General features: G+C 44.2%; 1 gene segment (V, D, J or C); it reads right to left on the reverse strand.

The window, feature by feature from the left end:
* Positions 1-1,328: 1,328 nt before the first annotated feature.
* On the reverse strand, positions 1,329-5,781 carry LOC139563475 (T cell receptor beta variable 7-2-like). The segment is given in 2 exon segments: positions 1,329-1,687; positions 5,721-5,781. Coding segments are annotated over 2 exon segments (420 nt in total).
* Between the last annotated feature and the right edge of the window lie 8,252 nt (positions 5,782-14,033).

The following is a 14,033-nucleotide window of genomic DNA, read 5'->3' on the forward strand; positions in this document are numbered from 1 at the left end:
TAATACACTGCACTGACTTCAGGTCAGAACAGTAATACACTGCACTGACTTCAGGTCAGAACAGTAATACACTGCACTGACTTCAGGTCAGAACAGTAATACACTGCACTGACTTCAGGTCAGAACAGTAATACAATGGACTGACTTCAGGTCAGAACAGTAATACACTGCACTGACTTCAGGTCAGAACAGTAATACACTGCACTGACTTCAGGTCAGAACAGTAATACACTGGACTGACTTCAGGTCAGAACAGTAATACACTGCACTGACTTCAGGTCAGAACAGTAATACACTGCACTGACTTCAGGTCAGAACAGTAATACACTGGACTGACTTCAGGACAGAACAGTAATACACTGCACTGACTTCAGGTCAGAACAGTAATACACTGCACTGACTTCAGGTCAGAACAGTAATACACTGCACTGACTTCAGGTCAGAACAGTAATACACTGGACTGACTTCAGGACAGAACAGTAATACACTGCACTGACTTCAGGTCAGAACAGAAGCTGAAGAGATGCTTCTTTCGATCCATTTCCAAGGATTTCAAAGTTTCAGACTAGTATCATCTATTGACTGCTGGTACCATAATATAGTATTGTATAAACTAGTAGTATGACTGCTGGTACCATAAAATACTATTGTATAAACTAGTAGTATGGCTGCTGGTACTATAATATAGTTTTGTATAAACTAGTAGTATGACTGCTGGTACCATAATATAGTATTGTATATACTAGTAGTATGGCTGCTGATACTATAATATAGTATTGTATAAACTAGTAGTATGGCTGCTGGTACTATAATATAGTATTGTATATACTAGTAGTATGGCTGCTGATACTATAATATAGTATTGTATAAATTAGTAGTATGGCTGCTGGTACTATAATATAGTATTGTATAAACTAGTAGTATGGCTGCTGGTACCATAATATGGTATTGTATAAACTAGTAGTATGACTGCTGGTACTATAATATAGTATTGTATAAACTAGTAGTATGGCTGCTGGTACTATAATATAGTATTGTATAAACTAGTAGTATGGCTGCTGGTACTATAATATAGTATTGTATAAACTAGTAGTATGGCTGCTGGTACTATAATATAGTATTGTATAAACTAGTAGTATGGCTGCTGGTACCATAATATAGTATTGTATAAACTAGTAGTATGGCTGCATACCAGTATCACTGAGAGGAGAGAGAGAGTGGGTTGGGCAGGCTAGAGGGCAAAGAAAGTAGAGACATTAGTAGAACTAGAGTTAGAGGTCCCCCTACAGTATGTGATGAGACCATCTCTTTACATATTATATTACATCCTATTGAAATACTGGGGGTTTTGTGCAGCTGTACTTGTTGTCTGTATCACTGTGTTCACTCACAGCACAGAAGTACATGCCGCTGTCTCCTGCCTCCAACTTCTTCACTGTGAAAGATCCCCTCTCAGCTACAGTCTTGTTGGCTGAGAATTTGTCTTCACTGAAGTCTCCATAGTCTGGATCGCCATAACTACTTGTGTAAACCATCTGCTTCATTCCCTCTCCTGGAAGCTGTCTGTACCAGTACATCTGGTTGTAGGTAGCTCCCTTAGTGTGACTGCAGTTCATCTGAGCATCCCTGTCTTTCAGTTCCCAGAGTATGGTGGGTGTCTGAGTGACTTCACTCCCCTCGACAAGACCTGTAAGGATACAGTGAGAATGATATCAATAGAGTTAGGTACAGTTAGACCTGAATACATCAAGACTCAGGTGAAGGGAACATGTGCTTGGAAACATCAATATCTATAACTAGAGAAGACCGTCATTGTAAATAAGAATGTTGTTCTTAACTTTCCTGGTTAAATAAATGAAACATTATGAAACTGTACCTGCAGCACAGAGCAGTGAGACAGTAACAGTGGAGAGAAATGTGAACATGTTTGATCACGTTATATGTGAGAGTGCTGGAAAGAGTCTGGTATCAATGTCTATAAAACAAGAGGAGTGTCACATAGATGAATAGATGCCAACCAGTAGACCACGGCAGGTTCCACCATATTCAACATGTCAGTGAAGTGGGAGGGACTGATGATCTGAATACATCATGCTAATTAGTGGTTCAGACTGTAGAGACATTCACATTATTAAAGTTAGAGGTCCCCCTACAGTCCATGATGAGACCATCAGCTCTTTACATATTATATTCTATCCTATAGAGCTCGCCAGCTTCTAGTCCTAAAACACGGAAATGAGTCAGCATTTTCTACCTCTGGTTCGTTGACCATTGCTGTGGGAGAAATGAAGGGGGAAATAATGGGGTTTTGGGATATAAGGTCTGAAGTTGACACAGGCTTTGGAGATCTTATACGTTTTGTTCTGTGCAATAAATTAAGGATCGGACCCTTTTTTTTAAAATTTCTCCTAAAATGACAAACCTGAATCTAACTGCCTGTAGCTCAGGACCTGAAGCAAGGATATGCATATTCTTGATCCCATTTGAAAGGAAACACTTTGAAGTTTCTTGATCTTTGAAATTAATGTAGGAGAATGTAACACATTATATCTGGTAAAAGATAATACAGATTAAAACATGCGTTTAAAAAAATATATTTTGTTCCGTCATCTTTGAAATGCAAGAGAAAGGCCATACTTTCAGATAGGAGTCTAAGTGTATTTTAGATTTTGGCCACCAGATGGAAGCAGTGTGTGCAAAGTTCAGACTGATCCAGTGAAGAATTACATTACAGCACAATATTTTGGATCATGTCTGCCAGGAGTTTGCCCAAATTTGCCTTTTTTGGTCAATTGATTTATTAAAAATTCAAGTTTACACACTCCCAGAAATGTCATACATGATGGATCATTAGCTCATTCACTAACATTCACACATCAAGATGGCCAGACGGGTTGGATGGAGCCAGAGACAGCAGTGGGTTCAAACTGTAGAACATAAAAATGGGTTTTAACAAACAAAACTATTCTACATTTTATCTCTGGGACCCTCAGGATGACACATCAGAGCCAGATTACTGAATGTAAGTACATTATTTACCTTCAGAGGTGAATGTATCAAACCAGTTGCCCTGATAAAAGTGTTTTGTTGTTGTGCACTCTCCTCAAACAATAGCATGGTATTCTTTCACTGTAATAGCTACTGTTAATTGCACACTGCAGTTAGATTAACAAGAATTTAAGCTTTCTGCCAATATAAGACTTGTCTATGTCCTGGAAAGTTGGCTGTTGTATACAACATAATTCTAGTCACATTAGAGCACGATAGCAACAACCATGTCATGTTATTCCAAATCCAATACAACACATTACTGAGTACAACTCTCCATATTTTCAAGCATAGTAGTGGCTGCATCATGTTATGGGTATGCTTGTAATCATTAAGGACTGGGGAGTTTTTCAGCATAAAAATAAACGGTATGGAGCTAAGCACTCGCAAAATCTTAGAGGAAAATCTGGATCAGTCTGCTTTTCACCAGACACTGGGAGCTGAAACGTACCTTTCAGCAGTACAATAACCTAAAACACAAGTCCAAATCTACACGGGAGTTGCTTTGCTTACCAAGAATACAGCGAATGTTCCTGAGAAGCCAAGTTCGTTTTGACATAAATCGGCATGAAAATCTATGGCAAGACCTGAAAATCATTGTCTAGCATTGATTAACATGAAGAAGGAACAGTGATGCCGAAACGTTGGTAAATCCCCAATAAATTACTGGGAGTTTATATACAGAGTGTGTGACTGTCTTTATTTTGATAGTTTATAGCGTTGATTAACAACCAATTTGACAGAGCTTGAAGATTTTTGAAAATAATAATGGGCAAATATTGCACATTCCATGTGTGGAAAGCTCTTAGAGACTTACCCAGAAAGATTCACAGCTGTAATAAAACATAATTCACAGCTGTAATTGCTGCCAAAGGTGCTTCTACAAAGTATTGATTCAGGGGTGTGGATACTTACGTAAATGAGATATTTCTGTATTTCATTTTCAATGCTTTGCAAACATTTCAAAAAACATGTTTTCACTTTGTCATTAAGGGTAATGTGTGTAGATAGGTGAGAATTATTACTTTTTTTGTCCATTTTGAATTCAGGTTCTTACACAACAAAATGTGGAAGATGTCAAGGGGTATGAATACTTTCTGAAGGTACTGTAGCTTTAACAATCAGTGCTATGGCAAACATAACCATATCTTCTGCATACAGATTAATATGAAGGGATTTAATACAAAGACCAATATTATTAATATGAATAGTAAAGAGAACTGGTCCCAATGCTGAGCCCTGTGGTACACCTAATATTCAGGAAACTAGACTCAACACCATCAGAACGCACACATTGTGTCCTGTCTGTCAGATAGCTCTTAAACCATTTGCAAGACTTATTGTCCAGGCCCATTTCAGACAGTTTTTGAACGAGTAGGGAATGTTCAATGGTGTTGAATGAGTAGGGAATGTTCAATGGTGTTGAATGAGTAGGGAATGTTCAATGGTGTTGAATGAGTAGGGAATGTTCAATGGTGTTGAATGAGTAGGGAATGTTCAATGGTGTTGAATGAGTAGGGAATGTTCAATGGTGTTGAAGGAGTAGGGAATGTTCAATGGTGTTGAATGAGTAGGGAATGTTCAATGGTGTTGAATGAGTAGGGAATGTTCAATGGTGTTGAATGAGTAGGGAATGTTCAATGGTGTTGAATGAGTAGGGAATGTTCAATGGTGTTGAATGAGTAGGGAATGTTCAACGGTGTTGAATGCCTTGGAAAGGTCTAGAAATATGGCAGCACAATGATTTTTATGATCTAGGCAATTTAACACATAATCTAAAACAAGCATAACAGCTGAAACAGCGTTGCCAAAGATATTAGAGAAAGGAGATAGGAATCCCATTGGTGTACAAAACACCCCACCCAGCAGACTATCGACCAATCACGTTCATGTTGTCATGCTGCGTCACGCGGTTGCTAAACTAACCATCACGCAATCCCTTCTCAAAGTCAAGACATGAGTCGAGAAACTTTCTAATTTTCCTCAAAAGTATGTAATGTCACGATTCCAAAGCTATAGAATATTAGAGATATCAAGTTTATTATTGGTAATGTTGTATTGCTTGTTGACGAAATTCATGCTTATGTATACCCCATCATGGTAGATATCCCAGCTAGCACAGTGGATCTGTGCCGATTCCGGCTGAGAGTCAAACTCGGCCGATGTCATGAGGCAGTATTAAATATGGCTATGATGTGGGGATTGAGCTCGGGCTGATTCAGATGTAAGTTATCTGGCCCAAATGTATTACTTGGGGCTCGGCCGATTCCGGTGAGAGTTATCTGGCCCAAATGTATTACTTGGGGCTCGGCCGATTCCGGTGTGAGTTATCTGGCCCAAATGTATTACTTGGGTCTCGGGCCGATTCCGGTGAGAGTTATCTGGCCCAAATGTATTACTTGGGGCTCGGGCCGATTCCGGTGAGAGTTATCTGGCCCAAATGTATTACTTGGGGCTCGGTCCATGTTGCTACTCTCTGGCAGATGATTACACGGGCTGCTTTATATAATTAACATTTCATTATTTATATTTCTATATTTTCTCATTGTTTCTGGGATCAAAAAAACAATGAACATTTAAATTAAATTCTTTAAGAGACCTGTGTAGTATTTTAGTATTTTGATACTTTGTGGCTATATCCTCCCGAGTGGTGCAGCGGTCTAAGACACTACTTCGTAGTGCAAACTGTGTTGCTGGTTTGAGACCCGTGCCGGCCGCCACCGGGAGACCCATGAAGGCGAAGCACAATTGGCGGCGTCCAAGTTAGGGAAGGGTTTGGTCCATCGCGCTGTAGCGACTCCTGTGGCAGGCCGGGGGCATGCACACTGACACGGTCACCACGTGTATGGTGTTTCCTAAGACACAAAATGTTTTTTGTGGATGTGTATAATTTGTATGAATAAAATGTATAAAAGTAATATTTAAAATGACTAAATCGGGAAATTTTTTATACATTCATTTAAATTTGCATCGGGTCGCTTCTGGGGGGATTCTGGAAAGATGCCGGCAAAGTCGGCTGAATTCAGGTAGACGGATACGGCCCCATGTACTTGTGCCGATTCCTCAATGCTAGATGGGATATTAGAGCAGCTTCAGTCTCTAGGTTTACCCCATCATGGTAGATATATCAGAGCAGCATCAGTCTCTAGGTGTACCCCATCATGGTAGATATATCAGAGCAGCTTCAGTCTCTAGGTGTACCCCATCATGGTAGATATATCAGAGCAGCATCAGTCTCTAGGTCTACCCCATCATGGTAGATATACCCCATCAGGGTAGGTAGGTATACCCCATCATGGTAGATATATCAGAGCAGCTTCAGTCTCTAGGTAACCCCATCATGGTAGATATATCAGAGCAGCTTCAGTCTCTAGGTCTACCCCATCAGGGTAGATATACCCCATCAGGGTAGGTAGGTATACCCCATCATGGTAGATATATCAGAGCAGCTTCAGTCTGTAGGTTTACCCCATCATGGTAGATATATCAGAGCAGCTTCAGTCTCTAGGTAACCCCATCATGGTAGATATATCAGAGCAGCTTCAGTCTCTAGGTCTACCCCATCATGGTAGATATATCAGAGCAGCTTCAGTCTCTAGGTTTACCCCATCATGGTAGATATATCAGAGCAGCTTCAGTCTCTAGGTCTACCCCATCATGGTAGATATATCAGAGCAGCTTCAGTCTCTAGGTTTACCCCATCATGGTAGATTTATCAGGCAGCTTCACCTGCTGATACCACAGTATGGTGTTGTCGCTGGGGAGAGTCTGTTCCACCTGCTGATACCACAGTATGGTGTTGTAGCTGGGGAGAGTGTGTTCCACCTGCTGATACCACAGTATGGTGTTGTAGCTGGGGAGAGTGTGTTCCACCTGCTGATACCACAGTATGGTGTTGTAGCTGGGGAGAGTGTGTTCCACCTGCTGATACCACAGTATGGTGTTGTAGCTGGGGAGAGTGTGAACAGGACAGCAGTTTCTCCAGAACTCTGAAATACTGAAGATGGAGTCTGAAGAACGTTGGAACAGAGGAGTTCACCTGTAACAGAAGAGGAGAGAGAGACCTGTTTGTTATAACTACTGTAGTCATTCAGGAAATAAATGGAATTATAGATTATTTCAGACGGTATCTAATCTGTGTCCCAGAATAATCAAGAGATTCACGTTCATATGTGGGAAATATCCAACAGTGAAAGATTCTTAGTTCAACAGTGAGTCAAGATGAACATTCAAAAGGACATGGATCTTCAGCTCTCAGACTCCTTACTACACACCATAGTTTACTGTGGTACCGTGTCTGGTGAGTCCACATGGATTTGTTGAGCTGTAACTCCCCCTACAGGAAAGACATGATATCATACCATACTGTATCATGGTCTCCTGTATATCAGAGGGAACCTCCCCTTTCTGTTAGACCAGCTGGTGAGTGTTTTGGCATTGAATCAGAGTCAGATACAGTGTGATGTTAATACAGGTGTGATTAGTCTACAGTACACCAGGGAGGAGGTTTTTGTAGAGCAGAGAGGGAGATCTGATGCACTGTGTAAACTAGCAGCACAGTAATACACAGCACTGCTATTTGGAGTTAGTTGACTGATGGTTAAGGTGCTGGTACCACCTGCATTAGCATCTCCTTCTATATTAAATCCAGGCTCAGGAATTCCAGATGTCCCTACCATGTATCCTAAAAACACCAATTCTCTGTAGTTGGATTGCTTGTACCAGAGGATACGATTGTAGCCTGATATACTATGTGAACACTCGGTCTTAGCCGACTCTCCCTGGTTCTTGTACAGGGCTGCAGGACTCTGGTGAACCTGGTTACTCTGAGATGAACCTGGAGAGAGAGAGAGAGAGAGAGAGAGAAAGAGAGAGAGAGAGACAGAGAGAGACAGAGAGAGAGACAGAGAGAGAGAGAGACAGAGAGAGACAGAGAGAGAGACAGAGAGAGAGAGAGACAGAGAGAGAGACAGAGACAGAGAGAGACAGAGAGAGAGAGAGAGAGAGAGAGAGAGACAGACACACAGACAGAGAGAGAGAGAGAGACAAAGAGAAAGAGAGAGAGAGGTGAAACAACAGATAAAGAAACATATTCATCTGAAACATAAAAACCAATCAAATGAGGATATTATTAGTTGATGAGATCAATGACCTGAATACCTGCAGCCCAGGCTGTGTAACCCATAGTGATGGAGATAAGAATTGTGATCATGTTGACTCACTGTTAAGGAGACAGAATGAGACAGACAAACCCCTCCTCATGAATTAGAGGTGGCTTCTCATCAACTCATCTCAGTGATCTAATAGAGGGATGCTGCCTCCTTATGAGAACATCTAAGACATCAGAGACCTGAGATGAACCCTGCAGGAGGAGTCTATGTGGGACAGGAAGCAGGGTTTAGTAGAGCAGAGAGGGAGATCTGATGCACTGCTATCTGGAGGTAGTTGATTGATGGTTAAAGGAAAGATTCACACATTTTGAATGTTATAATATTTTTGTGGATCTCTGAGTGAGGTCTTATCTATTCCATGGGTCATTTCATGTTTTAATGTGTATCTGAGTTATTGGCAGTCAAGCAGACAGACATTGGTCCGTTATGGCGTAGTAGTGTGGTAAAGTCTCTCTCAGTGTGACGTAGCACTGTGATAAAGCTATAACGAGTGGCCCACCTCCCGGCCCGTTCAGTCATCACTCGGCTACACAGCTGATGCCTCCCGGACTCTTCCGCAAAACACTAACACGGCTAGAACTCCACTACATCTCCGGATTCCTGCCATAAGCTCTGGAGCTTTGCATCGGATCATCGCTGCTAGCTAGCTGGTACCGAGAGGCTATAGTGGCTAACGCCCCTGTCCTGACGCTAGCACCAGTTAGCCGTGAGCCAGGCGCATCTCCCGGGCTAGCAAACTAAATTACTACAACCACAATACTTCTTTCGCCAACTGGCCTGGACCCTTTGTCGACACGAAGCCCCTCCGTTCCACCACGACTGGTCTGTCGACGTATCTCCATCCGCTGTGCCCCCAACCGGCCATTACCGGATGTCGGAGCAGGCACTTCTACTAGCCCCGGCCTGCTAACTTTAAACGCCGTGCCTCCCTCTTGCTAGCATAGTAAAGACTACCTAACGGCTTCCCTGTTTTATCTATTGCTGTTCACTGGACCCTATGATCACCTGGCTACATAGCTGATACCTGATGGACTGTTCATTAAATACCGGTACTCCATTTTGTTTATTTTTTGTTTATCTATTAGCCCCAGCCTTCGAACTCAGTCCCTGTGTGTAGTTAACTGACCCTCTCTGCCCATTCATCACCATTTTACCTGTTGTTGTTGTCTTAGCTGATTAGCTGTTGTTGTCTTACCCGTTGTTGTCTTAGCTAGCTCTCCCAATCAACACCTGTGATTGCTTTATGCCTCGCATTATGTCTCTCTCAAATGTCAATATGCCTTGTATATTGTCGTTTTGGATAGTTATCATTGTTTTAGTTTACTGCGGAGCCCCTAGTCCCACTCAACATACCTCTGATACCTCCTTTGTCCCACCTCCCAGCCATCCTCATGTCTCTACCACTCAGCCATCCTCAGGTCTCCACCACTCAGCCATCCTCAGGTCTCTACCACTCAGACATCCTCAGGTCTCTACCACTCAGACATCCTCATGTCTCTAACACTCAGCCGTTCTCATGTCTCCACCACTCAACCATCCTCAGGTCTCCACCTCTCAGCCATCCTCAGGTCTCCACCACTCAACCATCCTCAGGTCTCCCGCGCTCAGCCATCCTCAGGGCTCTACCGCTCAGCCATCCTCAGGGCTCTACCGCTCAGCCATCCTCAGGACTCTACCGCTCAGCCATCCTCAGGACTCTACCGCTCAGCCATCCTCAGGGCTCTACCGCTCAGCCATCCTCAGGGCTCTACTACTCAGCCACACACACTGATACTGAAACTCTTCACATACACACATATACATATACACACACACTCATTCACCCATGCTCAGTCACTCAATACAGTATGTAGCCCTTGTATCTTAACTTCCGGCGCCGACAGAGATGGCCGCCTCGCTTCGCGTTCCTAGGAAACTATGCAATATTTTGTTTTTTTACGTGTTATTTCATACATTGGTACCCCAGGTAATCTTAGGTTTCATTACATACAGTCGGGAGGAACTACTGAATATCAGAGCAACGTCAACTCACCATCATTACAACCAGGAATATGACTCTCCCGAAGCGGATCCTGTGTTTTGCCTTCCACCCAGTACAATGGATCTGATCCCAGCCGGCGACCCTAAACAACGACGCCGTAAAAGGGGCAAACGAAGCGGTCTTCTGGTCAGGCTCCGGAGAAGGGCACACCGCGCTCCACTCCCTAGCATACTACTCGCCAATGTCCAGTCTCTTGACAACAAGGTTGATGAAATCCGAGTAAGGGTAGCATTCCAGAGAGACATCAGAGACTGTAACTTTCTTTGCTTCACGGAAACATGGCTCACTCGAGAGACGCTAACGGAGTCGGTGCAGCCAGCTGGTTTCATCACGCATTGCGCTGACAGAAACAAACATCTTTCTGGTAAGAAGAGGGGCGGGGGGGTATGCCTTATGATTAACGAGACGTGGTGTGATCATAACAACATACAGGAACTCAAGTCATTCTGTTCACCTGACTTAGAATTCCTCACAATCAAATGTCGACCGCATTATCTACCAAGGGAATTCTCTTCGATTATAATCACAGCCGTATATATTCCCCCCCAGGCAGACACATCGATGGCCCTGAACGAACTTTATCTGACTCTATGTAAACTGGAAACCACACACCCTGAAGCTGCATTCATCGTAGCTGGGGATTTTAACAAGGCTAATCTGAAAACAAAACTACCTAAATTCTATCAGCATATCGATTGTGCTACCAGGGCTGGTAAAACCCTAGATCATTGTTATTCTAACTTCCGTGATGCATATAAGGCCCTCCCCCGCCCTCCTTTCGGAAAAGCTGAACACGACTCCATTTTGTTGCTTCCAGCCTACAAACAGAAACTAAAACAAGAAGTTCCCGCGCTCAGGTCTGTTCAACGCTGGTCCGACCAATCTGATTCCACGCTTCAAGACTGCTTAGATCACGTGGATTGGGATATGTTCCGCATTGCGTCCAACAACAACATTTACGAATACGCTGATTCGGTGAGCGAGTTCATTAGAAAGTGCATCAGCGACGTAATACCCACAGCAACGATTAAAACATTCCCAAACCAGAAACCGTGGATTGATGGCAGCATTTGCGCGAAACTGAAAGCGCGAACCACTGCTTTTAACCAGGGCAAGGTGACCAGAAACATGACCGAATACAAACAGTGTAGCTATTCCCTCCGCAAGGCAATCAAACAAGCTAAGTGCCAGTATAGAGACAAAGTAGAGTCGCAATTCAACAGCTCAGACACAAGAGGTATGTGGCAGGGTCTACAGTCAATCACAGATTACAAAAAGAAAACCAGCCCCGTCGCGGACCAGGATGTCTTGCTCCCAGACAGACTAAATAACTTTTTTGCTCGCTTTGAGGACAATACAGTGCCACTGACACGGCCCGCTACCAAAACCTGCGGGCTCTCCTTCACTGCAGCCGAGGTGAGTAAAACATTTAAACGTGTTAACCCTCGCAAGGCTGCAGGCCCAGATGGCATTCCCAGCCGCGTCCTCAGAGCATGTGCAGACCAGCTGGCTGGTGTGTTTACGGACATATTCAATTAATCCTTATCCCAGTCTGCTGTTCCCACATGCTTCAAGAGGGCCACCATTGTTCCTGTTCCCAAGAAAGCTAAGGTAACTGAGCTAAACGACTACCGCCTCGTAGCACTCACTTCCATCATTATGAAGTGCTTTGAGAGACTAGTCAAGGACCATATCACCTCCACCCTACCTGACACCCTAGACCCACTCCAATTTGCTTACCGACCCAATAGGTCCACAGATGACGCAATCGCAACCACACTGAACACTGCCCTAACCCATCTGGACAAGAGGAATACCTATGTGAGAATGCTGTTCATCGACTACAGCTCAGAATTTAACACCATAGTACCCTCCAAACTCATCATCAAGCTCGAGACCCTGGATCTCGACCCCGCCCCGTGCAACTGGGTACTGGACTTCCTGACGGGCCGCCCCCAGGTGGTGAGGGTAGGTAACAACATCTCCACCCCGCTGATCCTCAACACTGGGGCCCCACAAGGGTGCGTTCTGAGGCCTCTCCTTGCTCCCTGTTCACCCACGACTGCGTGGCCATGCACGCCTCCAACTCAATCATCAAGTTTGCGGACGACACTACAGTGGTAGGCTTGATTACCAACAACGACGAGACGGCCTACAGGGAGGAGGTGAGGGCCCTCGGAGTGTGGTGTCAGGAAAATAACCTCACACTCAACGTCAACAAAACAAAGGAGATGATTGTGGACTTCAGGAAACCGCAGAGGGAGCACCCCCCTATCCACATCGACGGGACAGTAGTGGAGAGGGTAGTAAGTTTTAAGTTCCTCGGCGTACACATCATGGACAAACTGAATTGGTCCACCCACACAGACAGCGTTGTGAAGAAGGCGCAGCAGCGCCTCTTCAACCTCAGGAGGCTGAAGAAATTCGGCTTGTCACCAAAAGCACTCACAAACTTCTACAGATGCACAATCGAGAGCATCCTGGCGGGCTGTATCACCGCCTGGTACGGCAACTGCTCCGCCCACAACCGTAAGGCTCTCCAGAGGGTAGTGAGGTCTGCACAACGCATCACCGGGGGCAAACTACCTGCCCTCCAGGACACCTACACCACCCGATGTCACAGGAAGGCCATAAAGATCATCAAGGACAACAACCACCCGAGCCACTGCCTGTTCACCCCGCTATCATCCAGAAGGCGAGGTCAGTACAGGTGCATCAAAGCAGGGACCGAGAGACTGAAAAACTGCTTCTATCTCAAGGCCATCAGACTGTTAAACAGCCACCACTAACATTTAGTGGCTGCTGCCAACATACTGACTCAACTCCAGCCACTTTAATAATGGGAATTGATGGAAATTTATGTAAAAATATATCACTAGCCACTTTAAACAATGCCACTTAATATAATGTTTACATACCCTACATTACTCATCTCATATGTATATGTATAGACTGTACTCTATATCATCTACTGCATCTTGCCATCTTTATGTAATACATGTATCACTAGACACTTTAAACTATGCCACTTTATGTTTACATAGCCTACATTACTCATCTCATATGTATATACTGTACTCTATACCATCTACTACATCTTGCCTATGCCGTTCTGTACCATCACTCATTCATATATCTTTATGTACATATTCTTTATCCCTTTACACTTGTGTGTATAAGGTAGTAGTTGTGGAATTGTTAGGTTAGATTACTTGGTTATTACTTTGCATTGTCGGTTATTACTGCATTGTCGGAACTAGAAGCACAAGCATTTCGCTACACTCGCATTAACATCTGCTAACCATGTGTATGTGACAAATAAAATTTGATTTGATTTGATTTATCTGATGATGTCTGGAAAGATAAAGTATGACACGCCATACTCTTTTTGTCCAGAAAGCATCAGATACATGTTCTACACATACAGAGACAGAGGGTCACCTGGTCCAGGCCCCTAGTGCCCTCCCATACCACCAGCCCTGGTCCAGGCCCCCTAGGGCCCTCCCATACCGCCGGCCCTGGTCCAGGCCCCCTAGTGCACTCCCATACCACCAGCCCTGGTCCACGCCCCCTAGGGTCCTCCCATACCACCAGCCCTGGTCCAGGCCCCCTAGGGCCCTCCCATACCACCGGCCCTGGTCCAGGCCCCCTAGGGCCCTCCCATACCACCGGCCATGGTCCAGGCCCCCTATTGTCCTACTATACCACAGGCCCTGGTCCAGGACCCCAAACACATTTAAGGGGTGTGTTCATCCCAGGTAACACCCTATTCC

Source organism: Salvelinus alpinus, chromosome 34 (genome assembly GCF_045679555.1).
Source record: "Salvelinus alpinus chromosome 34, SLU_Salpinus.1, whole genome shotgun sequence".
Classification (NCBI taxonomy): Eukaryota; Metazoa; Chordata; class Actinopteri; order Salmoniformes; family Salmonidae; genus Salvelinus; species Salvelinus alpinus.